The sequence below is a fragment of the Anabrus simplex genome, chromosome 1 (assembly GCF_040414725.1).
Source record: "Anabrus simplex isolate iqAnaSimp1 chromosome 1, ASM4041472v1, whole genome shotgun sequence".
NCBI lineage: Eukaryota > Metazoa > Arthropoda > Insecta > Orthoptera > Tettigoniidae > Anabrus > Anabrus simplex.
Window position 1 is genome coordinate 27,434,028 of NC_090265.1, and position 26,678 is coordinate 27,460,705.

Consider the following 26,678-nt stretch of genomic DNA (forward strand, 5'->3'; position numbering starts at 1 on the left):
GTGGCAAGTTTTTGGATGCTCGCTGATCGAATTTCGACAGAGAGGTAGACGCTGACAGTTTACCAACTTAAGTGCGGTGGTAGTATTTTCTTGAGATTCAATTCAATACTATTCAATGAAACTTTCACCAAAGGAACACTATTACACATGCATTACAACTGGCGTGATTATACAATTAATAACCATTTAGAATTTGACCACATACTAAGAAATTGACAGACACTAAAGAGGCTGCCAGACTGACGAATGCGCGCGGCAAGCGGGCGAATCATACCTCAGTGTCCATGACTCTGGCCAAAAAATATACCCCTGCTACCCTTCCTCACAGCACAAGCAAAGTCTCCACTACTTCCGGCGGGGCGACGAAAGGCATTTTGTGCGTATTTCCACTAACAATTTTGTTAATAATTAGAAAGTAAAGGTAAAAATTCGCTGCTAAGCAAACAGAGCTTGTACAAAGTGCTTTTGTTTTAATAATTCCTAGTCTGAGCCGGATAAAATGGAATAAAAATGTTATGATTTCTCCACAAAGTGTGGGGTGTGGGGGACGACTGACCCCCCCCCCCATGCCACCTCTAATCGCTGCCACTGCTCAGCTTGTTGAAGACCAACCTTGAACCGGACAGAAGTGTCAATTATTATGACATGCCTAGAGGTGTAAGAATATGCAATAATATTAGTTCTTCTGGGTGATTCTTCTAGTAGATCCATCTGGGCCTGAGCCCTAAATGCAAATCATTGGTGATTTATTTATTTATGTATTTATTTATTTATTTATTTATTTATTTATTTGTTTAATTATTTATAATCGAATAAGTGGTATGTTCCGAGCTGTCAGTGGAGAGATGGCGTGGAATGACATCAGCAGACGAATAAGTTTAAGTGGTGTTTTTAAAAGTAGGAATGCTGGGGCTGTACCCTAATTAAAGCCACGGCCGCTTCCTTCCCATTCCTAGCCCTTCCCTGTCCCATCGTCGCCATAAGACCCATGCGTGTCGGTGCGACGTAAAGCAACTTTAAAAAAATTTAAAAGTAGAAATATGAACATAAAGCTGGAACTCAAGAGATTAATTGGGTCAAATTTTCGTTTATAGGTAGGGGACTTAGGGATTGGAATAACTTGCCAAGGAAGATGTTCAATAAATTTCCTATTTCTTTGCAATCATTTAAGAAAAGGCTAGGAAAACAACAGATAAGGAATATGCCACCTAAGCGCCTTCCCGTTTTCCGAGACTGAAAATTGTTTTAAGTTTTGAAGTGTTTAAATATGCGCCTCCCCCGACCTCCGCAACGAGTCATTTCTCAAGGTAGACTGGGCAATGCGTCACACTGAGATAAGGATGTTATCTGATTCTCCTGAGATAACTCGGAGCCTGACTCAGTCCTAGATTACGGTGTTCAATTGAATGACATTTTCAGCTGGTTTAGAGAACAATGCAGATATCGTAGAGTGTTGCAAGCTGAATGTGACGACCGGGCCTCGGTGATGTTTCTTCTTCAAACAGCCTAGAGCACAAGTGAACCAAACATGGCGACCACGAAGAGACAGTACGTGTTCGGGTCGTTTATTTTATCGTGTATAGCGCTAGCACTGCTTATAACATCCATGGCCACCCAGGAGTGGGTGATGTCTGACCTGAAACTTCCCAGGGACAACTCCACGACAGGCAGTGTCAACTATGGTCTCTTTACGGGACGTTTCGAGAGGATTGTCCTGCAGATGAAATTTGTCTTCACCATTACCTGTAAGTATCGCTTGTCTGTTTTCTCTCCTCTGATGTCTACTGAATGCAGGTTAATGCAGATGTGAATTTGTTTGAGAATTTCATAAAACAAACAGGGGAATGGTTTACACAGTAGTTTATTTTAAAGAAGAAATTGACGGAGAAGGTTCAAGAATGACTCCGTTACACGGTCATTGTAGATTCATGGATATGTTTTTAGTCTTAGAAGACGAGAGAACGACTACAGGTTCATTGGTTGTCCCCTTTCTTGGTAGGCAGGGGTTACAGACCCCCCCCCCCCACAGGGGAGACAAACAGTTAATGAGAGTAGGCCTATGTACAAAAGATTGGTGAGGCTCATAAATTGTGAGAAAATAAAAGGCATTCCAGAGCTCGTGATTATTATTATTATTATTATTATTATTATTATTATTATTATTATTATTATTATTATTATTATTATTATTATTATTATATGAGGAGATAAAGGCTAACTTAGGAATGAACTCGATGGATGAAGCTGTACGGCTTCGGTGGTGGGGTCATGTGAGACGAATGGAGGAGGATAGGTTACCTAGGAGAATAATGGACTCTGTTGTGGAGGGTAAGAGAAGTAGAGGGAGACCAAGACGACGATGGTTAGACTCGGTTTCTAACGATTTAAAGATAAGAGGTATAGAACTAAATGAGGCCACAACACTAGTTGCAAATCGAGGATTGTGGCGACGTTTAGTAAATTCTCAGGGGCTTGCAGACTGAACGCTGAAAGGCATAACAGTCTATAATGATAATGTATGTATGTATGTATGTATGTATGTATGTATGTATGTATGTATGTATGTATGTACATTTTTTTACGTCGCACCGACACAGGTAGGTCTTAGGGCAACGATGGGATACGAATGGGCTAGGATTGGGAAGGAAGTGGCCGTGGCCTTAATTAAGATACAGCCACAGAATTTGCCTGGTGTGAAAATAGGAAACCACGGAAAACCATCTTCAGGGCTGCATACAGTGGGGTTCGAACCCACTATCTCCCGGATGCAAGCTCAAAGCTGCGCGGCCGTAACCCCATGGCCAACTCACCCGGTATATTATTATTATTATTATTATTATTGTCCTCCTCTGTGGTGTAGTGGTTACTGAAATTAGCTGCCACCTCCGGAGGCTCGGGTTCGATTCCCGGCTCTGCCACGAAATTTGAAAAGTGGTACGAGGTCTGGAACGGGGTCCACTCAGCAGAGGAGGTTCGATTCCCACCTCAACCATCCTCGAAATGGTTTTCCGTGGTTTCCCACTTGCCTGGAGGAGAAATGGACCCCGTCTATCCCTTCCAATCTTCCCGTCCCCCCAAAAGGCTCCTGTTCAGCATAGCAGGTGAGGCCACCTGGGCGAGGTACTAGTCCTCTTTCCCAGTTGTATTCCCCGACCCAAAGTCTCACTCTCCAGGACACTGCCCTTGAGGCGGTAGAGATAGCATCCCTCGCTGAGTCCGGAGGAAAACCAACCTTAGAGGATAAACAGATTAAGAAAGAAATTATTATTATTATTATTATTATTATTATTATTATTATTATTATTATTATTATTATTATTATTATTATTAGCCAGCACTGGGGTGTAGAGGTGGCGTGCCTGTCTCTTATTCCAAGATCCGTGGTTCGTTTTCCGGCCAGTTCAAGGATTTGAATTCTGGACTGAGGAGTAGAAAGTGGTTCACTCGCTACGAGATGTTCTCAAGCTCTTAGTTACAGGAAGAAAGCGCACAGTGAGGTGATGTCGCTACTGACCTGGTGCATAGTGATGGCCATGGTTACAATGATGTCGGACAATTGATTACGCTATTGCAGATAGAGCTCCACCCCAGAAGCACACCCGTCTTAAAAAAAGAGAGAAAAAATAAAAGGAAAGGTCGGGACTCAAAGTTCTATTTGGGAGTTGAGCTGGTTAATTATGGAATCAATGGTGCGAAATGCTGTCCAACGTGTGAGCAGCTTTTTTCACCAGCACATCTCAAAGGAATCGACTACGTGAAAATAACTTTTACACCACATCTGTCAGAGGAGAGATGGACTCCTTGGCTGAGTGGTCAACGTTGAGGCCTTCGGTTCAGAGGGTCCCAGCTTCGATTCCCGGCCGGGTCGGGGATTTTAATCGCGATTCATTCATTCTTCTGGTTCAGACAACACACCACACTTTCAACCACCACAGAAACACGCAATAATGATTACGTCGTTCCATGTAGGGTTGGCGTCAGGAAGGGCATCCGACCGTAAAACTCTGCCAACTCCTCATTTACAACATAGTTAGTACCTGCGACCCTACAGGTGTGTGAAATGTGGTGATGATGATGTGTAGAGGGGAGATGACTAATCAGCTTCCTGACACTCAAAGATTAGATAAGAAGATAATATGTGTGATATTAAATTATCCGTATTCCTCGTATCTAAAATCTACAGCCTTTTTCCAGTCATTCGACCGGGTCAGGAATGGAATGAATGAAGCCCCATCTAGCGGCGAGGATAGGAAATGTGCCGGCTGCCGAAGCCTGTCGCACTCCTCTGGGGCAATAAATAATGACTGACAGATGAAATGAAATGATAGTGGAGAGTGTAGCTGGAATGAAAGATGACAGGGAAAACCGGAGTACCCGGAAGAAAACCTGCCCCGCCTCCGCTTTGTCCAGCACAAATCTCACATGGAGTGACCGGAATTTGAACCACGGTATCCAGCGGTGAGAGGCCGGTGAGCTGCCGCCTGAGCCACGGTGGATCTATTCCTTGTATCGTTTACCTAAAATTGTGAAAATAGGGTGGGAGGACAATTAGGGTCTGCGACAGTTAATGTGGTCAGCAAACTTTCACACGTCGGATCAGTCGCGAGGGGCTGTCACAGATCATCATACCATCCTTAACTCCCTTCTGCTCATTATCGCAACGCCTCTTCTAACTGTAAACATTTCTAACGATAAACGTACAGAAAGAATTGCTAGATGTTTGATGGAGTTTGTTAAAGACCATGGTCGAAAAATGCAGAAGCTGCTTTTGTAAGTTTATGAACACATTACCTGTGTTCCTCTGTGTACAGAAATTGGCCACTTCCCCATTTCCCGTCGTTAACAAACGGAATTTGAAGTACCTAGTTCATGTTCACTTTTGCAATTATTTTGCAGTTTTCGAAATAGAAGGCTCGATTTGCGTTATATCCACTCTGGCGCACAGATTTCGTTCACATAACCATTATTAACTATGTGTCGATCAGAAACCCGCGTTTGTCGAAGTAGGATACAGCAATTCATGTCAATGGTAATTCTACATAAGGAAATGACTCATAATCTTAGCACCGAAATAAAACGAAGTTTAATAAGAGGTGTTGTTAAACCGGAAATTGAAAAACGATAATCGACATTATTATTATTATTATTATTATTATTATTATTATTATTATCTTGTTACATTTGGCAGTGACCTTTGCTTTCTTTTGAGGCCAGAATTTCCTGATTCTTTCTGAGTGGACCTGCTTCCGTTCCTCTGTCCAAGGGACACCGTGTCTTCCTTTCGGTTGTTCGTCTTGGTTTAGCCCGTTCGTCACTATCTTCTTTCGTCAAAAGCGTCTTTCGGTTTGACCTGTAGCACTTGAAGATCTTCTTTGGTGTTTCTAAACCAAGGCATCGTGGTTTTGGGTTTTGAATCAAATAGGTGAAAGGTCTGTTTAGACAACCTGTCTCCGTCCATTCGTCTGAGGTGACAGTAAACTCATGCCCGTCTTTTGCGGATAATGTATGTAATTTTCTCTCTTTTGTTATAGACTTCCTTGTTGGATCCTTTTCTGGTGGATGTCATTCTTGTAGTTTGATTCCATCATTCCGCTAATTATTCTGCGCTATTTTCTCTTCAATTCTTCGGAGAGTCCGTTATGGTCATTTAGGGGTAGGGTTTCGGCTGCATACGTAACTAGTAGCTTCAGAAGCGTTTCAAAGTGACGTATCTTAGTATTTTAGAACATGCATTTTCTGTTGATAGATCTTGCGTGACGTTTGGTGGGCTGTTTCAAGTTTCAGTATTTGCTCGCTAAATACTTCCTTGTCCAGTCCATTTTTCATGATGATCTCACCAGGTACTTAAAGGTTTCTACTCGCCTGATGTCTCCGTATTTCGTCCCAAGTTTTGGTGGTGCGTCTGTGATGTTACTTCTGGTTTTTCAAAAGATATCTGCAAGCCAGTCTGTTTGGCGATTACTATTACTATTATTGTTGTTGTTGTTGTTTGAGTCAACAGCACAGACACTAGTTTGATGCAGCTCTCCGTGCCAGCCTATCCTGTGCTAAATTTTCATTTCTACGTAACTATCGCACACTACATCTACTCTAATCTGTTTGTCATATTCATATCTTGGGCTACCCCTACCGTTCTTACCACCTACACTTCTATCAAAAACCAACTGAACTGGGTGTCTTAAGATGTGTGCTATCTGTCACTTCTTCTCCTCAAATTTAGCCAAATAGATCTCCTCTCACCAATTCGATTCAGTATCTCTTCAATCGTGATTCGATCTATCCATCTCACCTTTAGCATTCTTCTGTAACATCACATTCCAAAAGCTTCTATTGTCCTTCTTTCTGAGCAAGTTATCGTCCATGTTTCACTTCCATACAATGCTACGCTCCACACGAAAGTGTTCAGAAACATCTTTCCAATTCCGATATCAGTGTTCGAAGTGAGCGAATTTCTTTTCTTAAGATTGGCCTTATTTGCTTTTGTTAGTCTGCATTTTGTGTCCTCCTTACTTCTGCCATCGTTAGTTATTTTACTACCCAAGTAACAATATTCATCTACTTCCTTTAAGACTTCATTTCCTAATCTAATATTTCCTACATCACCTGCCTTCGTTCGACTGCACTCATTTATTTTGGTTTTGGACTTATTTATTTTCATCTTGTAGTCCTTACCCAAGACTTCGTCCATACCATTCAGCAACTTCTCGAGATCTTCTGCAGTCTCAGACAGAATAACAATATCATCGGCAAATCTCAGAGTTTTGAATTCCTCTCCTTGGATTTTGATTCCCTATCCAAATGTCTCTTTGATTTCCTTTACGTCCTGTTCAATATAAACATTGAAAAAGAAGGGGAAGAAATTGCAGCCTTGCTTCACTCCTTTCTGGAATGTTGCTTCTTTTTCAAAGCCCTCGATTCTTATCACTGTAGACTGATTTTTATACAGATTATAGATAATTCTTCGTTCTCGGTATCTGACCCCAATCACCTTCAGAATCGTAAATAGCTTGGTCCAATCAACATTATCGAATGCCTTTTCTAGATCTACGAACGCCATTTACGTGCGCTTGTCCTTCTTAATTCGATCCTCGAAGATCAGACGTAAAGTCAGGATTGCTTCACGTGTTCCTACATTTCTTCTGAAGCCAAATTGATCATCTCCCAACTCAGCTTCAACTTGTCTTTCCATTCTTCTGTAAATAATATGTATTCAAATTTTTGCAGGCACGAGATACTAAACTAAAGGTGCGTAGTTTCCAGACTTGTTACCACCGGCTTTCTTGGGAATAGGTATAACAACATTCTGCCGAAAATTGGATGGCACTTCTCCTGTCTCATACACCTGCACACTAAATGGAATAACCTCTCCATGCTGGTTTCTTCTAAGGCAGTCAGTAATTGAGAGAGAATATCATCAATTCCAGGTGTCTTGTTTCTATTTAGGTCTCTCGTGGCTCTGTCAAATTCTGACCTCAAAATTGGGCCTCCCATTTCATAAGCATCAAATGCCTGTTCTTGTTCCAGAATCATATAATCTACGTCTTTACTCTGATACAATTGTTGGATATGTTCCTGCCATCTTTCTGCTTTGTCTTCTTTCCCTAGAAGTGGTTTCCCATCTGAGCTCTTAATATGCATACACCTAGATTTCCTTTCTCCAAAGGTTTCGTTGGCTTTCCTGTATGCAGCATCTACCTTTCCTCTGTCAATAAAACCTTCAACATCCTTACATTTCTCCTTCAGCCAATCTTCCTTAACTATCTTGCAGTTTCTATCCACTTTAATCTTTAATCGCCCGTATTCTTTTCTGCCCTCTTCATATCTTGCATTCTTGTATTTTCGTCGTTCATCAATCAGGTCTAGTATGTACCGAGTAATCCCTTATTATTAGTTGATTTTTCCTTCCTTCCTAACATCTCATTTTTACCTCATTTTCCACGACTGTCAATTCTTCACCTATTGTGTTACCTCAAGCCTTTCCGTGTAGTCCTTGTTCAACATGTTCCTTGGAACAATCCCTCACACTTTTTTCTTTCACCTTGTCTAGATCCCATCTCCTCGCAATTCCTTCCTTTCTTCAATTTCTTCAACTTCAGATGGCATTTCATGACCAAGTTGTGGTCAGAGTCCACATCTGCTCCTGGGAAAGCTTTGCACTCCAACATCTGGTTTCTGCGTCTCTGCCAAACCATAATCAATCATTCAATCAATCAATCAATCAATCACTACTGATCTGCATTTAGGGCAGTCGCCCAGGTGGCAGATTCCCTATCTGTTGTTTTCCTGGCCTTTTCTTAAATGATTGCAAAGAAATTGGAAATTTATTGAACGTCTCCCTTGGTAAGTTATTCAATCCCTAACTCCCCTTCCTACAAATTAACATGTGCCCCAATTTGTCCTCTTGATTTCCAACTTTATCTTCAAATTGTGATCTTTCCTACTTTCAAAGACATCACTCAAACTTATTCGTCTACTAATGTCATTCCACGCCATTTCTCCACTGACAGCCCGGAGCATACCACTTAGTCCAGTAGCTCGTCTCCTTTCTCCCAAGTCTTTCCAGCGCAAACTTTGCAACATTTTTGTATCGCTACTATTTTTCAGAAATTCTCCCAGAACAAATCGTGCTACAAAGAAGTCTATTTGATGTCTTCCAGTGTCTCCAGGTCTCATTCACGTATACAGCCATCGTTTGTGGTGTTTGAACCAAGTATTATAAAGGACTAAATTATGATCGGTGCAGAATTGAACCAGCCGACGTCTTCTTTCATTCCTTTGTCCCAATCCGAATTCTCCTACCGTATTACCTCCTCTTCCTTGGCCTACTACTGCAGTCTGCCATCACAATTAGTTTCCCGTCACCTTTTACTTCTTGTATTAAATCTTCTATCTCTTCATATATTCTTTCAATTTCTTCATCATCCGCTGAACTAGTAGGCATATAGACCTGCACTATTGTGGTGGGCATTGGTTTGGTGTCTATCTTGACGACAATAATTCTTTCACTATGCTGGTCGTAGTAGCTTACACGCTGCTCCATTTCCTTATTTATTATTAATCCAACTCCTGCATTTCCTCTGTTTGATTTTGTGTTGATAATTCTGTAGTCGTCTGACCAAAAATCCTGCTCTTCCTGCCAACTACATTTAACTTTAGTCTATTCATCTCCCTTTTCAGATTCTCTAACCGACCACAACGATTCAGACTTCTAACATTCCACACTCCGACTCGCAGAATGTCATTATCAATCTTCCTGGTGATCGCCCCCTCTCGTGTAGTCCCCACCCGGATATCCGAATGGGGGACTACTTTACCTCCGGAGTATTTTAACCGGGAGGAAGCCATCATCAGTACATCATTCATACAGAGAGAGCTGCATGTCCTCGAGAGTTAGTTACGGTTGTAGTCTCCCGTTGCTTTCAGCAGTATCAACACAGCTAAGCCATGTTGAGTATTATTACAAGGCCATATCAGTCAATCATCTAGACTGACGCCCTTGCACCTTCCGAAAGGCTGCTACCCCCATTTCGATGAACCATTCGTCAGTCAGTTGCACCTGCGGCTCGGCTATCTGCTTCACTGGGATGCGCAAGCCTCCCCACCGCGGCAACGTCACACGGTTCGCAGGGAAGGATTATTATAATAGTTATTATTATTATTATTATTATTATTATTATTATTATTATTATTATTATTATTATTATTATTATTGGTATATTATTAAAATCAATCAAAGGCATTTATGTTGACAATTGATCTGCAGTGAGAAATGATGTTAGAATGAGTTCATGGTTCATGCGGTTAGGAGCACGCAGCTCGGGAGGTCAACTGAGTAGAGGTGGGTTCGACTCCCACCTCAGCCATTCTCGAAGTGGTTTTCTGTGGTTTCCCACTTCTCCTCCAGGCAAATGCCGGGATGGTACCTAACTTAAAGCCATGACTTCTCCTTCCCTCTTCCTTGCCTATCCCTCCCTATCTTCCCATCCCCCTACAAGGCCCCTGTTCAGCATAGCAGGTGCAGCTACCTGGGCGATGTACTGGCCCTCCTTCCCAGTTGTACCCCCGACCCAAGGTCTCACGCTCCAGAGCAGTGCCCTTGAGGTGGGAGAGGTGGAATCCCTTGCTGAGGTCGTGGAGGGTAAATAGATTAAGGAAAACAGTACTCATGGGGATGCAATACTTTAAAAAATATGATCAGAATAAGGTTGTAAACTATTGTAGGTCCCTATCATTTTAAGGCTTTCTGTCCTAAATGTTTATGTCCACGGTTTTTATCGTAATCTACGCTGAACCACAGCAGACACTCAACGTAACGCTCTTGTTCCGACTTCGAGGCCTATTCGTACTGAATGTCACTGTGCGATGATTTCGAAATACTTTACAATAAATTGATCGTGATGTTGGCCCTCGTGCCGCAATATGATGAAGTGGCGGTATTCTCAGTCTGTGTTTGAATGTTTTCGGCAATGGTCTTTAATTCTCCCCCAGTGATTCTAAAATGCGTCTTTTCTACACTTTTCGTCATTCAGAGGCCATGCACCCTTGCTTGTGTGACCACAGGAAACATGGCGGACGTTCGTTCTATTCGCTTCACCCAGGCAGCGCTTCCGCTTCTCTATGTTATTCTAGCTCGTTGGATGTGACTCTCCCCATTCCTCAACCTTCATGCTCTTAATCATAGGCAACGCATTTCTAGAACATAGCTCCAATTCTATGATACTGCTCCCTGTCTCCGTTATGTATGTCAGGTTCCCTGGTTCGTCGCCATACCACCATCCATTCAAAATATTTAGTTCTACCGTACCACACAACTTTTCTCAATTTGTATTACAGTCCTTATTCTGACTTACTCTCTTTTGTATATACACTTCCGTCTCTTTGTCGTACAACGGCTTCTGATCTGCTACCCTCGCGTAGAAGTCCCCCATCAGTAGAATGCCTATGTCCTCAAAAATATTTTGAATCCTGTTAATTTCTAGTGCCAAATCATCAAAGAAATCCTTTTTCGCAAATGGAGAGGCCTCAGGAGGGTTGTAGACGGAATCGATACATAAATCTCTCTCACTCTCCTCGTAAAAGTTTATTTTTAGCCAAATCATATCCTCCATTTCTGATTCCATGTGGTTTATTTTATCTTGCAAATCCTCCCTAACCATAACTATTATTCCACCCGGGTATCTACCCCTGCCGGCTCGCCTTCCTTTTGCCTTATAATAAACTGAAAACTCGTCTACTTGTATCGCACTTCCCGGTGGAATCCTGGTTTCCACACACGCGAGGATATGCAAGCTTCGCAACAACTCTGTAAAAGATTCCTTCTGTAGCTAAATTCTAAATCCTTCAATATTGATGCACCCTGTTACGAGGATTTCCGTGGTGGACAGAGGTGAAAGAAGGCGCGGGCATGAATGGGTCGATATAAAACAGTCAGAAGATTAATTTAAAACTTTAATATTGGAGTTATATTTCTTTCGCTGCTATCTTTTGGTTTCTTTTCTAAGTCTAAACTTTACAATTCAGGTACAAAAGTTCATAAGATTGGGTAACAATTTTAGAAAATCGAATAATAATCAATAAACAACTCTGAGCTTGACTTACTTGACTTATTTCCTGTTGCTCCCTCTGGAGCATAGGGCCTTGGCGAAATTTCTCCACACGATACGGTTCCTGGCCATTCTCTTCACTTCGCTCCAGGTCTTGTCAACCTCTGCGGTTTCCTTTTCGATCGTCCTCTTCCAGGTCTTCTTGGCCCGACCTCACTTTCTGGAGCCTTGAGGGTTCCAGTCCAGCGCCGCCCTCTCATCAGTTCCATCCGGCTTCCTTAATGTGTGCCCGATCCAGCGCCATTTCCTCTCCTTGATCTGGATGTCAATCGGCTGCTGATTGGTCATGGTCCAAAGATCTTCATTCGAGATTTTGTCCGGCCACCTCATATTTGTTATGCGACGCAGGCATCTATTAATGAACACCTGTAGCTGGTTATTGATCTGTTTTGTAACTTTCCATGTTTCACAGCCGTATAGAAGAATCGACTTTACATTGCTGTTGAAGAGGCGAAGCTTAGTCTTCCTAGAGATGCTTCTATTCTTCCGCACGGGACAGAGCTGGACAAACGCACCATTTGCCTTCCGGATACGGCTTCGAACATCTTCCTCTGCTCCCCCATCCGTTGTAACTATACTTCCAAGGTAGAGGAAGGACTCAACTCGCTCAATTTCCTTTCCATTTCCTGTCAAACTGGTCATGGCATCCGAATTAATCCTCACCTCTTTAGTCTTGCTTGTGTTGATCATGAAACCTGCACATTCTGCTTCCTTCTGCAACCTACTCAGTTTATCTTCTGTGTCCCGGTACCGCTGTGCCATAAGACAAATGCCGTCTGCGAAGTCAAGATCTTCAAGCCTGTCTCTCATCCCCCATTGAACACCCCTCTTTCGTCCTCCTATTACCTTCTTCATCACACTGTCTAGGACCAGCAGGAACAGAGTGGGAGAAAGAACACACCCCTGTCTCACTCCAGACTTGACTTTTATATTTTCTGTTAGTTTCCCTTCATGAAGAACCTGACACTCATTCCCCTCATACATCTCTTTCATGATCTTGATAATCTTTGATGGAATTCTGTATTCCTTGAGGGTCTTCCACATGATTCTTTGGTTTACAGAATCGAAGGCTTTCTCGAAGTCCACGAATGCGAGGTAGAGGATATTTCGCCATTCCACACTATGTTCTATGATGATTCGGAGTCTACTGATGAGATCCACACAGCTGCGATGTTGCCGAAATCCCGCCTGTTCCTTTCGAAGCCTTCTTTCTACTGAAACTTTTATGCGATTCAGGATGACTCGCTACAGCACTTTGCTTAGAATGGAGAGCAAGGTGATAACCCTCCAGCTTGTTGCAGTTTGTTGAATCCCCTTTTTTTCTGTAACTTGACTATCAGCCCCTTCTTCCAGTCAGTCGGTATTTCCTCATCTTTCCATATCTTTTCCAGCAGTGGGTGCAGCAATTTGATTGTAGTATCAAGGTCTGCTTTCAGTATTTCCGCTGGAATGTTGTCCAGACCAGGTGCCTTCCCATTTTTCACTTGTTTCAACGCTGTCCGTATCTCACCCTGGGTTGGAGGGTCAAGGCCGATGCCTGGATCCCTTTCTGCTTCTTCTTCATCTTCTCCTTGCTGCTCATTTTCCAGTCCATCATCTGTATTAAAAACCTCCGCAAAGTGTTCCCTCCATCTACTTAGCTGGTGTTCGCACGTAGTGAGGATCTCGCCTGTCTTACTCATCACAGGCCTAGTTTCGAAAGCATCTTTGTGATGCCATAAAGCTCCTTTTTGCCGCCTGTTCTGCTTTCTCTGCCTGCTCATCAATCCACTTCCTGCGATCCTTTCGCACACTCCTCTTTACTTCCCTATCTGCTATTGAATACTCAGCTTGTATTTGAGCCTTCTGCTGTCTGGTTTTGAAGCTCCTAATTATAAATTCTCCATGAACGCTGCGGCTCCTTTCAATCACCAGTCAAGGTGACGTATCTCCCAATTTCTTTAACACCAATGGTAAGGACATCTTTGCTCTGTCAATTATCTGTGAGACTACACTCCGAACATTATGACATTCCAGCCTTCCTTTACATTAATAAGAAGAGCGACTTTGCTCTACAAATTTACACTTAGAAACCTATTTCCAACAATTTCGAGGCCTATCAGAGGCACAAGCTATATTTTACAAAATTCCACTGTTATAATTGCTCAACAGTCTGGTATCTTTAACATGAAAGGGATAACACTGATTGTAACAGGGGTAGCACGTTCCCATTCTACAAGGCCTTTGGTAAAAATAAGAGGTTAATTTACTGGCCCAGAAACCAAAATGGAAAAGAGGCGATCTCTTGCACTCCTACAATTTAATTTAATTTCGTGTGGCTATTTCTAGCCGAGTGCAGCCCTGGTAAGGCAGACCCTCCGATGAGGGTGGGCGGCATCTGCCATGTGTACGTAACTGCGTGTTATTGTGGTTTAGGATAGTGTTATGTGTGGTGTGTGAGTTGCAGGGATGCTAGGGACAGCACAAACACCCAGCCCCCGGGTCACTGGAATTAACCAACGAAGGTTAAAATCCCCGACCCGGCCGGAAATCGAACCCCGGACTCTCTGAACTGAAGGCCAATACGCTGACCATTCAGCCAACGAGTCGGGCACTCCTACAGTTTAATGCATAAAACCCTAGTTGGGCTTGTGGCCCAACGTTACAGAGGCTAAGCCTATACTACCGAGCTGACTTGATGGTGGAAAAAGGTTAAGTTGAAGAAATTGCAAGATAGAAAAGGTTACAAAATCATAGTCACCTCAAAAGCTAGTTGAAAGGGAATTCGAGAGGGTACCTCACTCTCTATCCCCTGGTTTCGGTTAAGTTCTTTCGACTAGTTAGAAGTTTACATTTAGAGTTTGAAATTTACATTTTAGAAAAATGAACTTACATTATTAAAGGTTTGAAACCTTCCCTTCGAGCTAATTTTAAAAGACTATCAAATTTTAGACTGGATCTGCCATTACCTTGAGCTGGTGGACCTCCTGAAGATGAACGAGGCGCCCCCATCTCCCTTTATAAATACACACTCTAGACAGGAGCGATCACTAAGACTACCTGGTCCGAAAATGCGCCAGCTTTTATAGGTAAGGGGAAAGTTCCAGAAGGCTCTGGGATAAGGCCCGACACACCCCCAATTCTTATTGGATGATCAAATAAATATAAGAATAATTTTGATTGGATGAGAAAACAATACCAAATTCGATACTGGCCAACATCTTAAGTTGGCGGGAAGAGATAGAAGTGTTGTAAACTTTTACACACCAAAAACAAAGAATAAACCATTCAGTTTAGTAAAATTACTCTACAATTTTAACAGTCAATCTTCACACCTGAGGGCATAACATGTTTATAGTAGCGACATCTGTAGAGAAATGTTCAAACTTCTTGTGTCAGTTGTTGCCGATTTCATATATCAGATGGCATTCTCCAAGGCGCTTTAATTAAATGTACCTCTGGTACACACCCTACTGTCGTCTCTAGTTCTTTCCTCCGCTGACTGCCCGTCTTGGACCTCGTAATCCTAGTTACACCCAGTTCATCAGAGTTCTCATCTAGTGTACTAACACATTCCCGACCAAAGCCATCCCCATTTAAATTACCTTTTCTCTCGCTCTACATCACCATGGCTGCACTCCCTACTGGTTGTCTCTCGCTGTACATCACCATGGCTGCACTCCCTACTGGTTGTCTCTCGCTGTACATCACCATGGCTGCACTCCCTACTGGTTGTCTCTCGCTGTACATCACCATGGCTGCACTCCCTACTAGTTGTCTCTCGCTGTACATCACCATGGCTGCACTCCCTACTGGTTGTCTCTCGCTGTACATCACCATGGCTGCACTCCCTACTCGCTGTACATCACCATGGCTGCACTCCCTACTGGTTGTCTCTCGCTGTACATCACCATGGCTGCACTCCCTACTGGTTGTCTCTCGCTGTACATCACCATGGCTGCACTCCCTACTCGCTGTACATCACCATGGCTGCACTCCCTACTGGTTGTCTCTCGCTGTACATCACCATGGCTGCACTCCCTACTGGTTGTCTCTCGCTGTACATCACCATGGCTGCACTCCCTACTCGCTGTACATCACCATGGCTGCACTCCCTACTAGTTGTCTCTCGCTGTACATCACCATGGCTGCACTCCCTACTGGTTGTCTCTCGCTGTACATCACCATGGCTGCACTCCCTACTCGCTGTACATCACCATGGCTGCACTCCCTACTGGTTGTCTCTCGCTGTACATCACCATGGCTGCACTCCCTACTGGTTGTCTCTCGCTGTACATCATCATGGCTGCACTCCCTACTGCTTGTCTCTGCGTCAGCTTCTTTCTTTCTTTCTTTCTTTCTCCGTCCTCTTTGACTCAGTTCCTGGTCGCCGCGTACTACTCCGCATTCTGCCTCGTGCGTTCACCTTCCTTATCAGCCAACTTTCTCTCTGTGTTGTACATATTCTTTAACTGCTCCACTGATCATGCTCTAGTCCACTTCCCGTCACCCACCACTTATTTCTTGCCCCTTATCTAGGCAATTAGTCCGACAAGCCTACCCTTTCCCAGATACAACTGAAGCGTTTTCTGGTTCCTTAAGGCTTCTTTCTCCAGCTTCTGTTTGATCCATAACTCTTCATCTTTCAATCGGCGCGTATTATCCAAAATCTTCTTCACCAATAGGGTTGATACAAACCTCACTTTCACTGTTCTTTTGCCTTTTGCCTTCCCCATTTGCTGAATCTCGTTTATGTCGGCTTCCTTGCAGTTGATCTTCAACCTCTCATTTATTAGCTCAAGCACTTTAAACACTATATCTTCTTTAACGTCCTCAGGTAACCCGTATATAAGAATATTTTTCTTCCGAGTTTCCTGCTGGAGCTTTTACTTGCCACCTCAGTTCTTTCATCTCTTCCTCCATTCTTTTCACCTCATCCTTCAAACTTGATATTTCCTTATTATTTTGGACCACGAGTTCTGTTACCTTTACAAGCTCCTCTTTCATTATTTCTCTCAGTTCACTGGCTTGCTGTCGTAGGAGCTCTCTTGTTTGTTTTTCTTGGCCCTTAACAATTTCCCTTATCTTCTCCATCTCTCCCCATCCAACCGTACCAGCAGGACCAGGTCCAAGGTTAATCTCGACCCCTCCAATCACCAACAAATCTGCCATCAGAATGGAAGTCAATCCCTCCTGCTGCCCGGCACTGTATTCTATATTACGCCTCGCGGACCTGCCTCTACCGTGCCAACAACCTATCGTCGTCCGGTACTGTTCTGTCGAAATCCCCATGTCAGCACTCACTCACTTAACAACCTTCCTCTTCGCATGATTACAACTCTTATCTTCGTACTGAAACCCTGACTTACAGTTCCATCGTTGGTCGTTTGCCTCAGCTGCTTCAATAGAGCAATGTTGAACTCTTAGATCTTGGGGTCGTAGCGGGTTTTTTCCTGTCACTTCATTGACCAAACGATTTAGTTCATATGAGAGCTTAACTACTTTAAATGAGGAGGAAAATCTGCTTACTAAAATATTTATTCAAATTTAATCACGATGGCCATATTTATTAAATTAGTTAGAAAAATCACTTAATAATTTTACAACGTTTGAACGCAGCCACAATACATAACGTGAGTGTTATTCTATTAAAATTATCTTTCAACATTATTTAAAAGAATGAAAATATCGTGTAAAATTCGTGGATAGAAAAACCTGAAAATCGGGCACCGTTAATCCAAACGATAACTGAGAGTTAATCCACACCATCCGTGAAAATCTGACCTTCAACGAGTAGAATTCCAGATTTACATTTAATTAATGTTATCCAGCAGTCTAGTATCATATCGGATTGTGGAATATCCCCCGAATGGACCCTTAATCGAACCAAATCGACTATCAGTTGCTTTGGATAGGTTGCGAAACATTACTAGGAAGCATGGTGTTCATTACAAGTTAACAATTATCACAATCAAAATAAAATTCCACCTTGTATTGTCATCTCGTGACACCCTTAAGTTACAGAAGAAATCCCAATGCTGAAACATGCATCACCCAAAACAGATGTTCAGAAGGAACCAACAACAACTTCATCCGAGGGGAACTTACGTTACGTCGTCCTGAAGGAACGAAATTGCGAAATGCAGGAAAACGTTAATTAATAATGCATTTATAAGAAATGCCAAAATGTGAAGTTAAAGAAAAGTGAGAAGTCACTTGAAAATGTTGTTAATAAACCGACTTTCAGCTCATAAATAGTTATGTCGTTAAGTTTATTAACATGCAAGTCCACATCGAAACAAAGTAAAGGAAAGCTTCCCCATTTCTGTAACTACGACTACCATTACAAATCTGCCTCCCTACACTTCTCCCATTAAACTAAACTACAAGTGATCGGTAGATCAAAGTGTCAAAACAACCACTGCTGATCTGCATTTAGGGCAGTCGCCCAGGTGGCAAATACCCTATCTGTTGTTTTCCTAGCCTTTTCTTAAATGATTAAACAGAAACTGGAAATTTACTGAATATCTCCCTTGGTTATTTCAATCCCCTTCCTATACACGAATATTTGCCCCAATTTGTCCCCTTGAATTCCAACTTTATCTTCATATTGTGATCTTTCCTACTTTTTAAGACACCTCTCAAACTTATTCGTCTACTGATGTCATTCCACGCCATCTCTCCACTGACAGCTCGGAACATACCACTTAGTCGAGCAGCTCGTCCCCTTTCTCCCAGTTCTTCCCAGTCCAAACTTTGCAACATTTTTGTAACGCTACTCTTTTGTCGGAAATGAAATAAAATGGCGTATGGCTTTTAGTGCCGGGAGTGTCCGAGGACAAGTTCGGCTCGCCAGGTGCAGGTATTTCGATTTGACTCCCGTAGGAGACCTGCGCGTCGTGATGAGGACGGAATGATGATGAAGACGACAAATACACCCTGCCCCCGTGCCAGGGAAATTAACCAATGATGGTTAAAATTCCAGACCCTGTCGGGAATCGAACCCGGGACCCCTGTGACCAAAGGCCAGCACGCTAATCATTTAGCCATGGAGCCGGACTCTTTGGTCGGAAATCACCGAAAACAAATAGAGCTGCTTTCTTTGGATTTTTTCCAGTTATTAAATCAAATAATCCTGGTGAGGGTCCCATATACAGGAACGATACTCTAGTTGGGGTCTTACCAGAGATTTACATGTCGTCTCCTTTACATCCTTACTACAACCCTTAAATACTCTCATAACCATGTGCAGAGATCGGTACCCTTGATTAACAATCATATTTATGAGATCACCCCAATGAAGATTTTTCGTTATATTAAGACATAGGTAATTGCAATGATCCCCAAAAGGAACTTTCACCCCATCAACGCAGTAATTAAAACTGAGAAGACTTTTCCTATTTGTGAAACTCACAACCTGAATTTTAACCCCGTTTATCAACATACCATTCCCTACTGTCCATCTTAAAACATTATCGAGGTAATTTTGCAGTTGCTCACAATCGTGTATCTTATTTATTACTCTGTGCAGAATAACATCATCCGCAAAAAGCCTTATCTCTGATTCCACTTCTTTACTCATATCATTTATATATATAAGAAAACATAAAGGTCCAACAATACTGAGTTGAAGAATACCTCTCTTAATTATTACGGGGACAGATAAAGCTTCACCTACTCTAATTCTCTGAGATCTATTTTCTAGAAATATAGCAACCCATTCAGTCACTCTTTTGTCAAGCCCAATTGCACTCATTTTTGCCAGTATTCTATCAAGATCTACCCTATCAAATGCCTTAGATAGGTCAATCGCGATACAGCCCATTTGACCTGAATCCAGGATATCTGCTATACCTTGCTGGAATCCTACAAGTTGAGCTTCAGTGGAATAACCTTTATAAACACAAACTGCCTTCTATCAAACCAGTTATTAATTTTGCTAACATGTCTAATATAATCAGAAAGAATGTTTTCCCAAAGCTTACATGCAATGCATGTCAAACTGACTGGCCTGTAATTTTCAGCTTTATGTCTATCGCCATTTCCTTTATACACAGGGGCTACTATATCAACTCTCCATTCATTTGGTATAGTTCCTTCATGCAAACAATAATAAAATAAGTACTTTAGATATTGTACTGTATCCCAACCCATTGTCCTTAGTATATCCCCCGAAACCTTATCAACTCCAGCTGCATTTCTAGTTTTCAACTTTTGTAGTTTACTGTACATATCATTGTTATCATAGGTAAATTTTAATACTTCTGTAGCATTAGTCACCTCCCCTATCTGGACATTAATCTTTACATATCGCTGATTAAATACTTCTGCCTTTTGAAAATCCTCGCATACACACTCCCCTTGTTCATTAATAATTCCTGGAATGTCCTTCTTGGAACCTGTTTCTGCCTTAAAATACCTATACATACCCTTCCATTTTTCACTAAAATTAGTATGACTGCCAATTATGCTTGTCATCATGTTATCCTTGGCTGACTTCTTTGCTAGATTCAATTTCCTAGTAAGTTCCTTCAATTTCTCTTTACTTCCACAGCCATTTCTGACTCTATTTCGTTCCAACCTGCACCTTCTTCTTAGTCTCTTTACTTCTCTGTTATAATATATTGGCTCTTTACCATTCCTTACCACCTTTAAACCCATCCCAGAGTCAGTTTACATTTTTATTTATCGTTTTCCACCGATCATAGATACTTTATAAAAACTCCCGTATTCCTGTTTTATCAGCCGTATGGTACTGACTAATAGTCCTAATTTTAATATCTTCCTTTCTTTCACATTTATTTTTAATTAGCACAAAAACAGCTTCGTGGTCACTAATACCATCTATTACTCGATTTCTCTATAGAGTTCATCCGGTTTTACCATCACCACATCCTGAATATTCTTTCCTCTAGTTGGTTTTATCACTTTCTGAATCAGATACCCTCCCCATATTAAATTATTTGCCATTTGCTAGCCAAGCTTCCTGTCGTTCGCATCACCTTCCCAATTGGCATTTGGTAAATTGAGATCACCCGCTTCAATCATATTCCTGTCCTTATCGTTTCCCACGTAGCTGATTATCTTATCAAATAATTCTGAATCAGCATCTGCGCTACCCTTTCCCTGTCTGTACATTCTAAAGACATCATGTTGCATATTATCTTTAGAGATGAGTCTTACACCTAGAATTTCATGTTTGTCATCTTTAACATTTTCGTAGCTTACAAATTATTCTTTCGCCATAATAAATACTCCCCCTGCTTCCATTCCTATCCTATCTCTACGATACACACTCCAGTTCCGTGAGATAATTTCTGAATCCATTATATCATCTCTCAGCCATGATTCAACTCCTATTAAACCTAATATAATGTGAAATAACGAGAATTGAAAATTAAATATATTAACAGCTGTCGAATCGAAACCGCATTCGTAGCGCAAATCGTTTAAAATTAACTAAGTGTTAATACACGGCACTATCAGAAGATACCTGACATCCAAACAATAAATCTAAAAGTAAAGAAAGTAAAATATAAAACGAAAGTTCATCGAATTTGAACACACACGGCTACGCAGTAATGATCGGTCTCCATTAGCTAGGTTTTCACGTGGGACAACTCTCACATTCATGCCATTACTGATGCAACGCTATTATGGGAGCACTTTCTGGCTAGTGAGAATTATGCCGAAACACGGCCTGAATAATACCTGCTAATAAATACTCTTCATATTCGTATTCACTACTGCAAACACTAACATCATTTAAGTCAATTCGCAAAATTGACTAACCTATGACTTGACTATATACAGACGACGCCCTAATACTGTCGTTGAGCCTACGTAGTGTCTACCCGTATATTTACATAACACGCGCAGCATCATAAATCTATCGTTGAGCCAAAGTTAGGATGTCTACACATCATTTACACTGTCAGGCGAAATCGAAACTTCAAACACAATCTCGGATATTTCAATATAATCCTCGTTGAAACTCTAACACAATGAATTGAAATTCGCCACAGAATGAACTCGAAAATGGAAATACAACTGTATCCATTTCTTACGATAAAGCGTGTAATCGAAATTAAACAACACGTCCAAATAGTTTAATCCATTCCTCAATACAATCTCAACAGATGCAGTGAAGTTCGCTAAATAAAACAAATTCAACTCTCGTATGATTTTCGTAAAACGCTAAAAACAGTGTTCATCACCATCACGAGGTCCACAGCATAACTCAAGTGTGAGGCTCCAAATGGCCTATCATCTGACCGTTCCAAACATATATTGCCGTGAACTGTCCAGTGAAGTAGCTACTCAAGCTAAACTCTCATTCTAATAACATTCATTTTTCACACCCGCAATGTTTCTAGTCAGCGATAATTTCGTCTCGCAAAAATACAGAATAGACTTCAATTTAAAAGGATCAAGTATTACCTCGACCGTGTGTCAGAATGTATTTTGTTCGTGAGGTCAACTATTACAAAATTGCACTTTGCTAGTACCACATAGAATCGTCACTTGGACTTAATTGCCAAAACCTACGGTCTCATATAAAATAGTAATCATGGGAGAACATCAACTTGTAATTAAATAGGCGTTACGACGCGTTCTCTCTTGGATTTGACTACCTTTAAATTTGTCACCTGCCTTAGACTGCTTACACGTCATCGTCATCATACACAGCCTGTCACAGAAATATTACAATTTTTCATACACCCTGTCAGCAAAATTCCTCTCCGTCGACAAACAAGCCCTCTTATCCTCGGCATCCTGTTCATTATACATCACTCATAAAATACTGGCTTACTCTGCCTTTAACATCTTCCCAACTATTCTCATAATATTTAATTTCCATTACAATTCATTTCTTCCTGTTTGACACTTTTCATACGCAAGTACTTCCATGACCAACAATTTTATAAGAATCTCACGTTTAACTTCTTTACGTTTATTCTGACCTCAAGAGCAAAATAGCATACCGTGATTTTCTGTATCACAAAATTTAAAGTTCCAAAAGTAAGTGCTAACTTGATCAGACTTCACTGGATTTCGGTATAAATCGCAAATCTCGATTGACATTACTGCTGTATACATAATTTATCATTTAAAATTTATCCTGACGTGAATGGTATTTTATTATTATTATTATTAATTTGGTATTTAACTTTATCACGCCAACAACAGCAATTTTTCATTATCATTAATGCAACTTTTACCGGCCTGATCATTATTTCATTGATTTTCACATTATATTTTTATTGAAGGACTTTAAACGAATTTAAAAGTTTCGTGCACTGACATGAATAATAGACACTTCGCCTCAACATTTTCCTATACACTTAATTTTTACACACAATACATAGTGCCGTATTTTAACGGGACAAGCATTTTACATTTCTAACTACAAAACATGATTATTCAAATTAGATAGACCTTGTAACTGCGTCATAGATATTGGGCCATCTCGGCTCTATTTGGGCCAGCTTGCCTCACACACTTAGCCCTTCACATTTGGAGAGCACATTCTTCCGCTTTATTCTCTATGACATGATTACACAGATTCTACACTTTAATTGCTCTAACACTCGCAAATAATAATTTATTCTAAACACACGCGTTATGTACAACTGCTTCTCTCCACGCCGAGGACCCAACTACTGCTTGTGGAAACCTACCAGCCTCCCCTTTCTTATGCCAGGTGTTGTACAGATATGAGACCCGAAGCTTATCTTGGCCAGTCTACGGTTCCCTTCACTGACTACAAAGACACACAGAGTAATTCTCGAAAGCTATCTATAAATTCGCTGTTTTCCATTTGAGAAGTTTAGGGAATCCTATATTAATTCAATTAGTATTATTATTTTGACCTCACCACTTGGTAAAATATTCTATCTAGAGCCAACGAACTCAATAAATAGCACAAGTCTATTAAAGGAATATTTCAAGACCTCTACTTGATATTAACGCAACGCAGGTCCACCCTCGCAAACAATGACCAAGTGAGTGTGCTGCTGTCCGTAAGTGGGGATACTTATAGCTTTAATAGAGAAGCTTTCCAGGTCATGATGTATCGTGGTGTAATCATACAATTTCATAACCACTGGACCGATTTCTTTGAGACCCCCCCCAAAACTCCGCCTAAATTCCAAGTCATGATTGTTTTATTTACTCATTTTTGCCGTTCGTTTAACGGGCGTAATTAATTAATTAATTCTCTTGTAGATGATTTCGTGCGCATTTGGATTGCGTGACCTTGGCACGTGTTTCTAATCTGTCAGTGTGGATGCCAAATTTTCTCCACGACTAGTTAAATACATTTCCACCCTGTGGATTTTAGTTTCATTAAATATTTCTTAAAATTGTTAATTATTTATTTCTTGGTTAATGATATTGCCGAAATCTCTCACAATGAAGATTTATATCTGGAAATTAATTATTAATTACCCGAGGTCAGCCGAAGTATTCCGACACCGCCCGAATGGGTGGGCCGCTCGCTCTCACGATGACTTGCCCCGCCACGGAGGGTGAGATGAGCTTGCAATAAAGAATTGTGGTTGCCCTCCTAGTTATATCTTGTAGTTGCAATTTTCTTGTGCAATATTTAGCAGGGTAGAATTGAAAATGAAAACCTACAACCTGTTTTCCAGTCTTTGACCGGGTCAGGGATGTAATGAATGAGCCATATATAGGCTATTATTACAATGGGGTCGCCACTCCCAAGGTGATTATTAATGACTGATAAATGCTATGAAATGAGAATGGAGAGTGTTGCTGGAATTAAAGATGACAAGGAAAACCGCAGTACCCGGAGAAAAACATGCCCCGCCTCCGCTTTGCCAAGCACAAATCTCTCATGGAGGGACCGGGATTTGAACCACGGTATCCAGCAGTGAGAGGCCGACGCGCTGCCGTCTGAGCCACGGAGGCTTTCAGGGTAGAATTATGAGTTCAATATTGTGATATTTCCTACTTTTAAAAGACACCACTCAAACTTATTCGTCTACTAATGGAATTCCATGCCATCTCCCCACTGACACCTCGGAACATACCACTTGGTCGAGCAGTTCGTGTCGTTTCTCCCAAGTCCTCCCAGCCCAAACTTTGCAATATTTTTATAACGCTACTCTTCGGTCGGAAATCACCCAGAACAAATCGATCTGCTTTTCTTTGGATTTTCTCTAGTTCTTGAAGCAAGCAATCCTGTTGAGGGTCCCCCATACGCTGGAACCATACTCTAGTTGGGTTCTTACCAGAGACTTACATGCCCTCTCCTTTACATCCTTACTACAACTACAACCCTGAAATACCCTCATAACCAAGTGCAGAGATCTGTACCCGTTATTTACAGTCATTATTATCTAATTACCCCAATGAAGATCTTTCCTTATATTAACACCTAGATACTTACAATGATCCCCAAAAGGAACTTTCACCCCATCAACGGAGTAATTAAAAGTGAGAGGACCTTTCCTATTTGTGCAACTCACAACCTGACTTTTAGCCTCGTTTATGATCATACAATTGCCTGCTGTCCATCCCACAATATCGTCGAGGTCACACTTTGAACATCACTTGTCAGGTAGGTGCGAGCAGACCTACGTACAGTATTGACTGCTTCTCGCATGACAATATCTTGTTTCGGTATCAGTGGACTGAAACTCCCGTAGTCCATTCTCAAATAATTACGGAAGTCATCAGCATCCAGTTCTTTTAGTAACATCATATAGCTACATTTCCCGTTCCACCAGCCACCCCTGTGGGCGATGGCGGTAGAATAGCACCCATGTTACACCATGCCTCTCGCAAGAGGCGACTAATAGGGGGCCCAGGGGCTCTGAACTTGGGAGCGTGGGTTGACAACCACGGGGTCCTCAGCTGAGTCCTCGCATTGCTTCCACTAACTTATGCCAAAACTGCTCACTTTCATCTATCCTGTCCCACTCCCTTTGTCAACTCTTGTTCTTTTTCGACCCCAACGGTGTTAGAGCACCAGAGGCCTACGGAGTCTTTCATTTTCATGCCCTTCGTGGCTATTGCCTTTCTTTAGCTGATTCAATATTCAAAGTGTCGGATCCCTTCCATTTTTTCTCTCTGATTATTATTATTATATAGAGGATGGTTGCCTAGTTGTACTTTCTCTTAAAACAATAATCACCACCACCACTTCCACTAGCTATTTCTTTGCCCACATTTTCTCAGATTGGTCAACGATGCTACAAGCGGGATCCCAACCTTTTGGCGTTTCGATAAAACGGGAGGCCTGGTGTGTGTCCGTAGCCAAAGCCAACTGATGAGATCTGACGCTCAGTCAGGCCGTCTGTAGGGCCTTTAAGCAGCAGCTCTTCCTCCTTTCTGGAAGACCATGCACGCGGTTTAGTATCTGTTCACGTGAAGTTCGTTTATGTATGCCCACTTCTATAGCTTGGTCATTGCTTCTTGAAGATCCTCTGTACTGTGTTAAGCCAGATCATGGGAGACTACTGAAAAAAATGAGTGCTATTGGACTAGAAAAAGGAGTGACTGAATGGCTGTCTATATTTCTAGAAAATAGAACTCAGAAAATTAGAATAGGTGAAGCTTAATCTGCCCCTGTAATCAATAAGAGGGGAATTCCTCAAGGCAGTATTATTGGACCTTTATGTTTTCTTATATATATATATAAATGATATGTGTAAAGAAGTGGAATCAGAGATAAGGCTTTACGCAGGTGATGTTATTCTGTATAGAGTAACAAATAAGTTACAAGATTGAGAGCAACTGCAACATGACCTCGATAATGTTGTGAAATGGACAGTACTCTTTCTATAAACGAATATTTGCTCCAATTTGTCCTCTTGATTTTCAACTTTAATCTTTCCTACTTTTTAAACACCACTCAAACTTATTTGTCTACTAACATCATTCCACGCAACCTCTCCACTGACAGCTCGGAACATACAACTTAGTCGAGCAGCTTGTCTCCTTTCTGCCAAGTCTTCCTACCCCAAACTTTGCAACATTTTTTAACGCTACTCTTTTTTTGGGAAATCACCCAGAACAAATCGCGCTGTTTTCCTTTGGATCTTTTTCAGTTCTCGAATCAAGTAATCC

General features: G+C 41.5%; 1 protein-coding gene across 2 annotated transcripts in view; it reads left to right on the forward strand.

The window, feature by feature from the left end:
* The first annotated feature begins 1,379 nt into the window (after positions 1–1,379).
* Positions 1,380–26,678, forward strand: part of LOC136883549 (clarin-3) — a 76,296-nt gene continuing 50,997 nt past the window's right edge. For both annotated transcript variants that reach the window (XM_068229930.1, XM_067155928.2), the window contains exon 1: positions 1,380–1,745. In XM_068229930.1, the coding sequence (XP_068086031.1) occupies positions 1,529–1,745 (217 nt within the window). In that variant the 5' untranslated portion in view covers positions 1,380–1,528. The remainder of the gene's footprint in view (positions 1,746–26,678) is intronic.